Raw genomic sequence first — 14,986 nt, 5'->3', positions numbered from 1 at the left:
TTAAAGCAATGAAACTCATATTTTAAATTTTTAGGCACTACTCTGCGTGCCTCAGGCTAGATCACTGCTTAGCATCTTTTAGCCACTGACTGGATACCAAGCCATAAGAACATTGCAGAACATTCCTCATCCTCAGTGTAGGATGTTACGGGCCTGTTTAAAACAACAACTGGTTAAATTTTTAGATATTGGTCAAAGTGTTAATTTAAAGCCTGTGCTACAGTCAGCATTTTTTTTAATTATTTATTTATATAATACTGTATTGTTTAAGTCATACAATGCTTTTAGAGGTATACAGTAAATTTTCAACAACAACTGAAGACAAATTCTTTTTTTTTTATTATTAGAAAAGATAAATCAGGATAAGGTTGCTGTGTATTAAATTTCAGGCAAAGAGATCACCATTAATTTCTGGTGTATCAATGAACAGTGATGATTATTTAATTAAGGTAGATATAACAAGATCTAATAAATAAAGACATGACAATGACTTTTTATCATTAATCATGTGGCTGACATTAATGCATTGACTTAATTCCTTAAATTTGGATCGAGAAATAAGAAGCATTATATGAAAATATTTGGATGTATATACTGTATATATATATATATTACTCACTTCAGCTAAGTATGACTCAAGTTGTTTTAATACATGTGGCTGTAATATCAATTAAGAATATTTATAAAATCAAGATACAAATTGAATAATTTTGTATTCAGTGGTCCTTAGTGATCCCTATTATTATCTGTTTATCACACATTACCTGTTGATTCAGAGTGATGTAATTAGTCATATTATAAATAGTCATACAGGAGACGACCAAGACTCCAACAGGAAGGCGCATGGGGGTGCCGTAGTTATATATATATATATAGAACAGTAAAGATCATCATCACAGATACAGGGTAAGATCAAAACCAAAAACATAACTGTGAAACACTGGTGCTATAAACCTTTCTGCTGTCATTATATAAAGAGTGATTAGATTATAGAAAACAGATGGGAACATCATAATGACTTAACTATGTTTACCAGTCAGAAAAAAGGTTAATAATTGAACCTTATGTCTCTTCCTGCTTCACCTTCTCCCAGACACGACCCAGAGTCTGCTGCTGTAAATGAATTCCAGATAAAGTTCAAATTAAATCTGATCAATAAATTTCAGTGTTTGAATGGAGTGATAAACCTGGGAAATCAAATACTCTTGAATGAGATCTACACAGAGCTCTACATCACAGAGGGAGACAGTGGAGGAGTCAATAAAGAACATGAGGTGAGACAGATTGAGGCAGCATCCAGGAGAACAACAACAGAGGAAACACCAATCCAATGCAATGACATCTTTAAGCCCTTATCTGAACAAGACAAACCCATTAGAACTGTGCTGACAAAGGGAGTCGCTGGCATCGGAAAAACTGTCTCTGTGCAGAAGTTCATTCTGGACTGGGCTGAAGGGAAAGAAAATCAGGACGTCCACCTCATATTTCCATTTCCTTTCAGGGAGCTGAATTTGATGAAGGACCAGAAACTGAGTCTGATGGAGCTCCTTTGTGTCTGTTTTAAGGAAACAAAAGAAACAGAAATGTACAGTTTGGAAAAGGTTTTGTTTATTTTTGATGGATTGGACGAGTGTCGTTTTCCTCTAGATATCCAGAAAACAGTGAGAGTGTGTGATGTAACTGAATCAGTATCAGTGCCTGTGCTGCTGATAAACCTGATCAAAGGGAATCTGCTTCCCTCTGCTCTAATCTGGATCACCTCCCGACCTGCAGCAGCTGATCAAATCCCCTCTGAGTGTGTCCATCGAGTCACAGAGGTACGAGGGTTCAATGACCCACAGAAGGAGGAGTACTTCAGGAAGAGGATCAGTGATCAGAGCCTGGCCAATAACATCATCACACACCTGAAGTCATTAAGAAGCCTCTACATCATGTGTCACATCCCAGTCTTCTGCTGGATTTCAGCCGCTGTTCTAGAGAGAATGTTTGGTAAAGCAAAGAGGAAAAAGATCCCCAAGACTCTGACTCAAATGTACACACACTTCCTCATCATTCAGATAAACATCATAAGGGAAAAGTACTCAAAGAAGCAGGAAGGTGATAGGAAAATGCTTCTTAAACTGGGACAACTGGCTTTTGAGCAGCTGAAGAAAGGCAACCTGATCTTCTATGAGGAAGACCTGAGAGAGTGTGGCATTGATGTGAGAGAAGCAGCAGTGTACTCAGGTGTGTGTACGCAGATCTTTAGAGAGGAGTTTGGGCTTCACCAGAATAAAGTGTACTGCTTTGTTCATCTGAGTATTCAGGAACATCTCGCAGCTCTGTATGTGCACCTGATGTTCATGATAAAAAAGAGAAATGTTCTTAATCAGTACTCTGAACAATGGATCTCAAATGTCCATAAGTTTGCTGTAGATCAGGCATTGGGAAGTCAAACTGGACACCTGGATCTTTTTCTTCGCTTTCTTCTGGGTCTTTCACTAAAGTCCAATCAGAATCTTTTACATGTCCTAGTAAGGCAGGCAGGAAGTAACTACCAGGACATAAAGAAAACACTTCAGTACATTAAGAAGAAGATCAATGAAGATCCTCCTACAGAGAAATCCATCAATCTGTTTCACTGTCTGAATGAACTGGGTGATGATTCTCTAGTGGAGGAAATTCAACGCTACCTGAAATCTGGAAAACAAAGTGAACTCTCTTCTTCACAGTGGTCTGCTCTGGTGTTTGTGTTACTGACTTCATCACAGGAGCTGGAAGAATTTGAGCTGAATAAATATGTCAATCCAGATAAGATAACAGAATCTGTTCTTCTGAAAATGATGCCTGTGATTGCAGCATCCAGAAAATCAATGTAAGTAAGGCTGAATATAACTGTTACAGTTTAAGAAAGAAACTAAAAACACTGTCAAAAATACAATATACAAGAAAAGTCAGTACACCCCAGTGCACAATTTATTAAAATTGTCTCACTCCTCCATAAATGCACTATTAAATTGGCAAGTAGAGAATTTTTTTTTTATACACAAACAAAACAAACACTTTAGAAAGACTATTAAAAATACTGGCCCAATGTAGAAATACAATGCAACATATGTACAGTATATATACCTGCCCATGGCCGTTTCACCAATCCATCGAAGGGCACACACATACACCTGGGGAGGGGTGCAATACCCCCAAAATGTCAGCCCACAAGCTTAAGGAAGTCAGTGTAAGTTTTTGGCCTGACAGTGTAGGAGTCTATACGCCGACGAATAGGTTTAGTCTTGACTCTTAATTTGGGTGTATAATGTCTTCATGTTCACTAAATAAAATGTTGCTGGCTCTCTTAGTATTTCTGAAAAAGAGAAGGTAAAGTGAAAGCTTTAAAAACTTGTTTAATAAATTACATTTGTGCAAATTTATCATATACTTTTCCTTTTCAGCATCAGGTGTGACTTAATTGGAGTAAAAAGTTGGTCACTACTGGTCTCAGTGCTCAGCTCAGAAACGACCAGTCTGAGAGAATTACATCTGACTGTGAAAACACTGGATCTGTCTGGGAACAAACTAGGAGATTCAGGAGTAAAGCATCTGTCTGCTGTTCTGGAGAATCCTTACTGTAAAGTAGTGACACTGAGGTTAGATTATCTTTTTGAGGGTCACGATAACAATAACTCATTATATATACAGTGGAACATATGCAAACATAATTCTTCCGGGAGCGTGCTTGTATATCAAAACACTTGTATATCAAAGCGAATTGTCCCCACAAGAAATAAAGAAAACTTATTTGTTCCACAACCAAAAATATTCATATGAAATAAATAATACAAAATATGAAGTAAAAATAAACAAATTAACCTACACTTTACCTTTAAAAAGAATTGTGGCTGTAGTGGTTGAGACCAGAGAGAGGAGGGGAAGAGGAAGGGGGCTGCTGTGTACTGTAGGACAACTTTCACACATACACCCATGGGAGCAAGCACACACACACAGCCACATGCAAGAAGCACACACACACACAGAGCACTGCGCGAGTACAGATGTTGACTATATGAGTGACGCACGAGCACTGAGATCAATAATGGGAGACAATTACTTACAACTCCAAGAGAGAATTGGCTCAGTTGCGATCACGTGACTCTCATCATCAAAACAAGAAGTGTATCTATGCCACATGCAGAGGTGGAAAGTAATGAATTACATTTACATGCATTACTGTAATTGAGTAGATTTTTTTGTGTACTGTACTTCTACTTTTTAAAGTAGTTTTTAAAATCTGTAAATTTACTTTTACTTAAGTATGTTTTGTTTAAAGTATTGTACTTCACTACATTTTAAATAATCTTCGCTACTTAGTAAAAAAATAAATGAATGAAAATAAAAAATAATAAAAATAATACAACGGGGAAGGAAAAAAATTGCACCCCTGTAAACTGAAACTATCCCCAGTGACCACACGCGTCCCAGGTAGACCACACGGGGCAACCTCCAAACTCCAATCTCTAACCAAAAGTGGGACTCCAGGACGAGTCAGACAGGTCCAGAGGGCAGAGGGGGTTTGGATTACTGGCAGCGCAGGAGCGACATGTACAGTATAGCTCAACAGACAGACTAAGAGACAGGGAGAGGGAAAAAGAGAGAGGGAGAGAGAGAGGAGAAGAGAGAGAAAAGGAGAGAGCAGATAACAGGTATGTGTTTACAGTCATGTAATGAAGAAGGTGAATGTATATACAGTGCAGAGTATAAGCAGGGACTCCGGCAGGACTAACTATGAAAGCATAATTAAAAGGGGGAGACACAGACATAAGGGATCCCTGAGATGTAAAGTGACCAATCACTCCACCGTCAACAAACCTAAGTGATCAGTGAGAGTAGGGAAGACAGCATCTAAACATGGCAATTCACCATAATACTCTATGTCCATGAGTCCCGAACATTAATTGGAAGACTATTCCATAACTTTGGGGGGTTTGTAAGGAAAAGCTCTGCTTTCTGCTGTAGTTTTCATAATACGTGGTACTGGTGAGCAGCCTACATCCTTTGATTGAATTAGGTGTGGCGGATCATAAGACACTAGCAGTTCGATACTGTGACGCGAGACCATTTAATGCTTTATATGTCAAAAGTAATATTTTAAAGTGCCCCTATTATGCTTTTTCAAATATGATCTTTCATGCAATGTGTCATGTAGCTGTATGTGAACATAAACTATCTGCACTATCTGTATCGACAGTGCACTATAAATGAAGTTTTTGTCTCTTTAAAAAAAGAGTCGCCTCACATTCACCTAAACGAGTCTTTAGCAATTCTAATATTTCTCTGTTACGGATCTACGTCACTATGTAACATATTTGCATAATGTTTGCCCACGTTCTACGTCGCAAACAACTTGCCCGCCATCTTACAATTACCGTTACCACACTCTTGTTAATGTGACCGAGCATTCATGCTGGGTTCGCTTAAACACTTTGTAATATAAAAAAAAAACATAAAAACGACAGCACACGAAATCCTTTTTAACAGTTTATTCTCCACCATTCACCAAAACTGAAGTCATTAACACTCGCGACACTCCAGAGCAGGAAGTGCGCATGCCCCTTGCCCTTCTATGACAAGCCTCGAGGGGATAAACGCATCACACACACATATGCACATCACGAGCGCCCATGCGTCTAACATTAGCACAATATAACAAATTAGGTCTGTTATATTAACATACAGTATGACACTTACCACTGAGAAACGTCCTGCTCCAGTCGTACTAGCGAAACAGTTTCTTGTTGATGTGCCACTTCAACCGTTTCATCGTCAGACTCCGGCTTGAATTGATACGGTAATACCGACGCCATCTTTTCTATGTATTGACGGGTCTCCAGAGCTGTCATTTAGTTATAGTAATGGGCGTTTCGTTTTCCGACACACGCTCTAGCGGTAGACCAATCATAAAGGACAGTGCCATCTGACCAATCACAGCAGTAAGGGCTCACGGAAAGGAGGGGTTTAGACAGACTGATTCTTCAACTGCTTTAACTGAAACTGCTTCACACGAGTTGTTTACGAATCATTTAGAAATGGGGTAAAATTAAATCTATTTTTGGAGAGAACTAAAGTATTTTTTTACCTTGCATACATGTAAAACTGTTTTAAGAGACTCATTAAGCAATATAAGCAACCTTTAAAATGGCATAATAGGGGCACTTTAAAATCAATGTGAAATTTCACCAGGAGCCAATGCAGTGTCGATAAGATAGGGGTGATGTGCTCATACTTTATCTTCTGGTTTTAGTGAGGACTCTCACTGCTGCATTCTGGACTAAATGAAGCTTGTTTATGCTTCAAGTTAAACAACCAGTCATTAAGGCGTTACAACCTAGGGGTGATAAAAGCATGAACTAGTTTTTCTGTATCATTTAGTGACAATATATTCATTATGTTGGCAGTATTTTTGAGGTGAAAGAATGCTATCCTGGTAATATCATCTACATGTGCTTCAAATGAAAGGCTGGAATCTATAATCACACTGAGGTCTTTCACTGTTACACTTTATGGGATTTTTGCCTAATATTTGCTATTTTTTTATTTTTAAAAGTTCATGAAATCCACACTACTGTATGTTATTGTTGTGGAGATTTTTGCAGTGGCTTTTTTCTAGTTAATTTTACTATGGTATTAAATAAAAATCTTGGATTTTTTATCCTTTTAATTGGAGCTACATTATCTAAGGTATAACGGAATGTTGATTAAATATTCAGTCAGCTGATCGAGTTCTATGGGGTCAGACGGCGATCCAATCAAAGTTGATAACTCTGGGAGATTACTGATAAAGCTCTGTGTGGTAGTTGATGTACGTAGTAAATGCACGTTTAATGTGGTAGCGCGGTGCTATGCGTACATTATTACTATGACACAATTTAATTAAGACAATTGTGATCTGAGATAACTTCAGACTATGGAATTGTAATTATATTTTTTTTATTTAATCCGAAGGATAATATTAAATCTAAAGTGTGACCTGTTGTAAGAGTGGGTCCTACTACACACTGATTTACTTCTACTGAGTCCAGTATGAACATAAATGCTGTTCTCAGAGGGTCTTCTGGATTCTCAAAATAAATATTAAATTCTCACATTATCCTGAAGATTTTTTCATACACTTGGGAATTCATCTTCCCCTCAATGACTGCAAGCTGGCCAGGTCCTTATGCATCAAAGCAGGCCCAAATCACATTTACATTTAGGCATTTGGCAGATGCTCTTACCCAGAGCGACTTACAAAAAGTAATCACGATGTTTCCTCTACCATACTTTACAGTTGAGATGATGTTCCCTTTCAAAGGCTACACTCGATGCTGCGTGAAAACGCTATGGGAAACATCTTGTCATGTTGCCGGTTGTGAAGCATGTGTGTATCAAACACGCCAAGTTTGGCTTATATAACCTCGGTCGGGTGACGTCATCTGATGACACGCACTTGCAGGTGTGAATGGGCAAGGATAAACATTCTCTCTCGCTCCGCGGAGATGGAAATAGCACCCAAGCACTTAAAAAAAATAAATAAAAAATAATAAATAAATATATATATAAAAAAAAACATTAGACGGCAACGCTCTCTCCCTTTTTCTTAGCAATGTCCATATGAGTTAACCCTTTCATAGAGTAAGCTGTATCTATCCTGTGTTTTCCTGCCATCTACTTTATTTATTTGTTTAAACATAGTTGAGGTGGAAGCGCAGGGTTATATGATGACGCCCAGATAGAAGGGACGCTTCCAAGCTATCTCTCTCCTGGGACATCATCCTCCCTGAAAAGCTAATACTTCCTTTCAAGCTGTGTAGACTTTTATCTTCCCTGGAGGAAAAAGCTTTTCAGGCAGCAGGTCTGGTTGGTGCTCCATTGCACACCATGACGGTTTTGCAGGTCTACCAGGCTGACCTGCTGAGAGACTTGAGTACTGACAGGGCTCTTCGATAGGGCGTTCTGAAATTACGCCGGGCCACAGACTTATGGCTGAATCTCAGCAGCATCAAGCATAGGATCGCGCATTCCTCCTTGATGCCCCTATTTCGCCTTCCGGCCTGTTTGGCGATGTCGTTAACTCGTTCGCCACTAGGTTCATGAGGCGAAGTTATATGAACAAGCCTTCGGAAATTCCTTCCCCGCCGTGCTCAAGATTCAGGACTGTCAGCCACCCGGTCTCGACCGGGTCTGACGCTTGCAAGGCATGAAACACACAAGGAGAGTGTTTTTGAGCATAAAGATTGCGGTGCGATGCCCTGAGGTTCATGTGCCCAGGACCATGGGGAGAGGCACGCAGAATTCCTTTCGAGAATGAAGTGTTCTCCCTGGCACCCCAGGAGGTCGGTGTTTTTGCTCCGCCACCACTGGTGTTTCGGGCAATACCAGTCTCCAATAAAGTGTTAGCTCTTTGTTTTTTCCTGCCATGTTTCAGGATGCCGAACATCTAACATTGCCCCCCCGTTTAACCAAGCCGCCGAGACTTTTGCCCCTTTCAGAGAAACTGGCAGCGTGGAAACTACTGCCAAGCATATCTCCTTGGGTACTAAATACTGTAGAGAGAAACTACAGGATGCAGTTCTCACATCACCCTCCGTGTTTCAACGGCGTGGTCTCCACTTCCGTGAAACCGGAAAGTGCGCATCTGCTGACAGAAGTTGCTGGGGAATGGGGCCATGGAACATGTTCCCCTACCAGACAGTGAGTCAGGCTACTACAGTCGGTATTTCTTGGTTCCCAAGAGGAACGGGGGGGCTACGTCTAATTTTTAGATTTTCGGGGGCTGTTCCGCTATCTTAAATAAATAAATACAGCTTTAAAATGTTGACTGTCAAAGTGATTGCTCTCAAATCCTACCAAGTGATTGATTTGGGACAATCGATTGAAGGACGCTTACTTTATATAGAAATATTGCCACAACACAGGAGGTCACTTTCGGGGGCGAAGCTTACCAGTATCGGGTCCTTCCATTTGGTCTAGCTCTCTCACCCGCACATATATGAAATGCATGGATGTAGTTCTGGCGCTTACGACTGCAGGGCATCCGTATTTGAATTACATAGACGACTGGCTGGCCCAGTCTTAGTAGCTAGCGCTTTGACATCAGCATGTCATCCTAGCTCATCTTTGTTTTTTTTTAAGATTGAGATTGAGGAAAGAGCACGAAATGCGTGCTCTTTCCTGTTCAGAGGACAACATATTGGGTGTCACATGGGATTCGATCGTAAGCGGGCACAGCTGTCTCCCGCTCGTGTCGAATCCATTCTCAACACCCTCAAGGAAATTAAGCTAGACCGGAAAGTGACCATCACTTTCATAGATCTTAGCTCTTATGGCAGCTGTATCCACGGTGACACCTTTGGGCCTTCTACACATGGGAGCATTTTAGTTGTGGCTAAGAACCAGGGGATTTCACTCTAGGGCTAATCCCCAATAATGGTTACGCGCCAGGTGCTTCGTACCCTTCCTATGTGGTTCAGACCCCGGTTTCTGACTTTGGGTCCCACTCTAAGTTCATCTTGTCATTGCAGATGCTAACGACAGACGCTTTCCTCATGGGCTGGGGTGCGGTCTTAGATGACCGTCCAGCCCAACTGAGCTGGAAAGGCCATCTTCTCCCGCGAGACATCAATTGTCTCGAAATGATGGCTCTTTTTCTGGCCCTAAAGCACTTCCTCCAGCAGTTGAGAGGCTACCATGTCCCAGTGCGGGTGGACAACACTATGGCAGTCTCATATATTAATCGCCAGGGCGGACTGTGCTCGCGCTGCTAAATAGCTAGCGCACCAGGTTCCTGTCCCTCAGGGCGATTTACATTCCAGGGCATATGAATGTGGGAGCAGTTGTTCTGTCCAGTCAATCTCTGACACACAGGGAATGGAAACCCCACCCCAAAATAGGGAGAGATTTCAGGTAGAAGAGGTGGACCTCTTTGCCTCGCAAGATCAGCAAATGTTCCCTTTACTACTCTCTGACTCTTCCAGCTACCCCGGATCTGGACGCCGTGGCCCGTACATGGCCCTGGTTACGCCTTTATGCGCTTTTCCTGATAGCTCTGTTCCCGGGAGTCTTGGCCAGGGTCCATCAACAGTGTTGCGCCTCTTATTGATAGCGCCCTGTTGGCCGACCAGAGTGTGGTTCTCGGATCTAGTATCCCTCTTCAACGGCTCACCACAGGTGATTCCAATGAGGTGGGATCTTCTGTCTCAGGCGCAGGGGATGATATTTCATCCCCAGCCCGAGTTTTGGAACCTTCACGTTCAGTCCCTAAACGGGACCAACTAAGTCCAGCTGGTCTTTCAGCCAGCGTAATTAAGACTATTCTAAGTGCTAGGGCTCCCTCCCCTAGAAGAGCTTATGCCCTCGAATAGAATGTATTTGAAAGTTTGTGCATGACGAAGCAGGTATACCCAGTTCACTGCCGAAATGTTTCAGTGCTGGAGTCTCTGCAGGAAAAATTGTCCTCGGGCTTGTGCCCTAGTACCCTCAGGACGTACGTAACTGCTATTTCAGCCTGCCACAACGGGACCAACTAAGTCAAGCTGGTCTTTCAGGGCCGCAACCGGGGGGGGGCGCGGCCGCCACTACACTGGGTGAGAGATGCTATTGCCCTCTCCTATGAGGCGCGTGGGCTCACTTAGCCTCTAGGAACCAGGGCTCATTTAACCAGGGGGATCGCCTCATCTACTGCACTAGCAAGAGGTATTCCCCTGCAGCAAGTGTGTGATGCGGCGGCATGGTCCTCTCCGCACACATTTGTTAGATTTTATAATCTGGATGTTCATGCCACTCCGGGCTCACAGGTCCTCGAGTCAGCTTCCCAGATATAGTTCTGAGACCTTCTCGGCCTTGTGCGCACACGCTACACAACCTTGGGGTCCAGACACTTGCAGTGCGGCGGCGTTGGTATTCTCGTTCCCATAGCGTTTTCACGCAGCATCGAGTGTAGCCTTTGAAAGGGAACGTCCCGGGTTACTTTGCTGTAACCCTGTCCCCTGAAAAGGCGGGAACGAGATGCTGCGTCCCAATGCCGCACTGCCTACGTGACCGGACGTCCGTTCAGACAAATCAATCTGAGGAATGTTTTCGGTTCACTCCTATTTATAACCTGCAGGTGCGTCTCATCAGATGACGTCACCCGACCGAGGTTATATAAGCCAAAATTTGGCGTGTTTGATACACATGTGCTTCACAACCGGCAACATGACAAGATGTTTCCCATAGCGTTTTCACGCAGCATCTCGTTTCCGCCTTTTCAGGGAACAGGGTTACAGCAAAGTAACCCGAGACGTTTTCATGATGATGATATGCAGTGACCTTTTTATGGCAGATTTATTGCTGTGTTCTTAAATATTTCAATATATATATATAATTTTTTTTTTTTAAGTTTCATCAGTGCATAAAACATTTTGCCAATACTGATTTGGAGGGTCAATGTACATTTTTTTTTTTATTTATTTATTTTTTTTTCAGGTAGGCAGCAATGTTCCTTCTAGTAAGCAGCAGCTTCCTTTGTGGTGTCCTGCCATGGACAACCTACTGTACTTGTTCAATGTTTTACATTTTGTAGACTCAGATGAACACAGATGTTAGCCAGTTCCAATGATACTTTTAAATCTTACAATGCTGCCATGTCTTGTATCAGCAACATAAATGAAAAGTATCATTGTCTGTCTACAGGTTGTGTAATTGTGGTGTCTCAGATATAGGCTGTGCTGCTCTGACCTCAACTCTAAAATCAAACCCCTCACACCTGAGAGAACTGGATCTGTCTAGTAATAATGTAGGAGTTTCAGGAATAAAGTCTCTCGCTGTTGTACTGAAGAATCCTCAGTGTAAACTGAAGACCCTGTGGTAAGTTCTCTTTGGGAGTCGCATGACCTGTTCCTCAGTAACACACCTTCTTTAACTGTAAGACACAATTAGTATCCATTATTATTATCCAATATTAATTTACCTCATGAGGAAAATTGTTTATTTTTATTACACATTGATTATTTGTCTTTTGCTTTTGAATAAGAAGCTGTAGTGCAAAACAGCTTGATTTGATTGTAATATCTCTAAAATTACTGTTAAATGTATTACAACAGAGTAAACAATCAAAAGTTCACCTATGCCACAAACTAAATGAATTATATGTGAGATTCAGGATTTAAAAGCAGCAGTAACATGAAACTGATCTAAAAAAAAAAAAAAGCCATTTTATATATATACAATAAGAAGTTAGAAGCCAAAGAACTTGATATGTCAACCATTAAATAAATACAATTTGACTTCTTTAACAAAAGAGAGTCACTATTTATTTTGCTAATTCTATCAGTAAATTATCAATAAACACCAATGACCCAGTTCCATCATGCTTGATATATGATGATGCTTCTGTGTTTGACAGATGATGAGGAATTCCATATACAGTATGCTCTCTTACACCATCATTCCTGTCCTCAGAGGGGAGCCTGAGCAGGCCTTCCCTCTGTTATTTAAAGAGGCTAATGGCTACAACCAGCACTGACACAAAATTCCTTGCCTGCTGCAGGCTCCCTTCAGAGCCAAAGCAACACCCTGTGCCCAGCTACATACTCTCCTGTAGATCAACTGCAGCTAGATTAGAGCAAAGTCTCAGAGACGGCTGAACACATTGTCCTTTACAAGTTCCTGCATTCCCCTCCCTGATGAGAATAGAAAAATTGATGGCATGTGCACCCCAAAAAGGGCTAAGGCCATGATACAGGTCCTAGAGTTTGTGCTTGCCATACTGACCTTTAGGTACTAGGGAAGAACCTGGACTTACTCTTGGAATTGTCAACAGTGCTCCCCTTTCCACAAGGCCATGTCAAAGGACATTACTAGAGAACTAATCCACAACTAGGTGGGTCGTATATGCCTATAATGCCATACCATCCTCCTCGATGGATATGTGTCTGTTCCAGTGTTGTCTGGGTTACCAACCACCCCAGTCCAGTCAGCACAGCTATAAGGTTGTGACATTGAGGATGAGTCATCCAATGCTATGTGAAGCAGGGCTGTGGCTTGCTGTTGCATGCCTAACTTATCCTCCATAGCCTGCCCCTATCTCTAACCTGACCAAAAAGTAACAGACCCTTTATTGTACACATCTTTGCCTTGCTTGGGCAACATGCTCTCTGAGAAGTTTGAAGGAGAATAACACTTAGTCCATTATTTGAGCAGGATACGTTCTCCCATTAAGTGGAAATATGCAGATTCAGTATTCCCATTACCAAGACAGGCTTATGGCTTGACACAGCCAGAGAAAACTATCAATCCAGACTTTTAATGTGCTGAGAGAATATTAAAGAACATCTGTGTGCCAGCTGTGATGAGTTTAGTTAATTGTGTGTTTAATTTAGCTATTGTCTTGTTTGTATTTCACAAATACAGTGGTTAAACAATGAAACTAAAACGCCTGGTTTTAGACCACAATAATTTATTAGTATGGTGTAGGGCCTACTTTTGCGGCCAATACAGCATCAATTTGTCTTGGAAATGACAGATACAAGTCCTGCACAGTGGCCAGAGGGATTTTGAGCCGTTCTTCTTGCAGAATAGTGGCCAGGTCACTACGTGATGCTGGTGGAGGAAGATTTTTCCTGACAAAACATCTCAACAAACCTTCTTTGTGGTATGTTGACATTACCCTGGGTACCATGGCTCTTGATACATCACAAAGACTTGCTGTCTTGGTCACAGATGCACAGATGCAAGATGCGTATGAACAATTTGTCCTCTTTTGAACTTTGATATGTCACCCATAATGTTGTGTGCAATGCAATATTTTAAGCAAAACTGTGCTATTACTCTGCTAATTAAACCTGCACACTCTTACGGGTGAAACCTCTAACACTAAATTGGCTAGTGTTTCAGTTTCATTGTCCAACCCCTGTAGAAGCCACTAACTTACTTCTGCTTCCCTAAAGCAGAGGGTCCACCATTGCTGGGACCTTGCATATCCCAGCACTGACATTCACTGTCCTGCTATTAAGCCAGGCTCAGTGGCCACCTTGAAGAGCACTTTTCCCCACTTGCTTCCCTGCATCGAGCCTTTCTTGCATTTCACCTCATTTCCCTTAACGTAAAAGAGCAGACATTAATTAAATGATAGGAAACTTAACCCAAGCCTTCTGATTCTGTGTTCTGGTCACTGTCAGCACACCCTACAGAGCCACTAAGTGAAAAATTCAACACTTGTAATAGTAATAGACCTTTTATCCCCTTTATTTGACAAGAAAAAACAAGAAAACATGCCACACCAGGCCATGAAACTGCTTGGTAGTCAGTTGTTTAATTGTTTTAAGCCTGTGAAAATAAGGGAACCCTGTAATCCCAAAACAGTCAATGCCATATTTTTGTTTAAGCCTTTGATGGCTAAAATTCCACACTTCAATCATATCCTCATTTATTTTTAAATCCATAGTAACGGTATAAATGGTATATATTTGAAAATTGTGTCCTTGTCCAAATACCTATAAAGCTAATGGAAATTTAGGTTGTTATATCTAGTCCGAGGCTAGCTAAGAAGAAGTGGGACACTGAGAGGACTGAAGAGAGTAGACAGGAGTATAGGGAGATGCAGAGTAAGGTGAAGGTAGAGGTGGCAAAGGCCAAACAAAGAGCATATAAGGACTTTGTATGCTAGGCTAGACAGTAAGGAGGGAGAGGTGGATCTGTACAGGTTGGCAAGGCAGAGAGATAGAGATGGGAAGGATGTGCAGCAGGTTAGAGTGATTAAAGATAGAGATGGAAATGTACTGACAGATGCCAGGAGGGTGATGGGAAGATGGAAGGAGTACTTTAAGGAATTGATGAATGAGGAAAATGAAAGAGAACAGGTGGAGTGACAAGGATGGATAGGATCAAGAATGAGTTTATCAGAGGGACAACCTACGTTAGATGTTTTGGAGATAAAGTCAGAGGGGCCAGATTGAGGTGGTTTGGACATGTTCAGAGGAGAGATGGTGAATATATT

At 41.5% G+C, this 14,986-nt stretch overlaps 1 protein-coding gene across 1 annotated transcript in view; it reads left to right on the top strand.

The window, feature by feature from the left end:
* Window positions 1-14,986, top strand: part of LOC128534524 (NACHT, LRR and PYD domains-containing protein 12-like) — a 149,829-nt gene that overhangs the window by 117,992 nt on the left and 16,851 nt on the right. Inside the window, exons 12-13 of the mRNA XM_053508978.1 lie at window positions 3,557-3,623; window positions 11,683-11,856. Coding sequence (XP_053364953.1) covers window positions 3,557-3,623; window positions 11,683-11,856 — 241 coding nt within the window. The remainder of the gene's footprint in view (window positions 1-3,556; window positions 3,624-11,682; window positions 11,857-14,986) is intronic.

This window comes from Clarias gariepinus, chromosome 12 (assembly GCF_024256425.1).
Source record: "Clarias gariepinus isolate MV-2021 ecotype Netherlands chromosome 12, CGAR_prim_01v2, whole genome shotgun sequence".
Classification (NCBI taxonomy): Eukaryota; Metazoa; Chordata; class Actinopteri; order Siluriformes; family Clariidae; genus Clarias; species Clarias gariepinus.
This window is presented reverse-complemented; position numbering and strand designations above follow the sequence as displayed.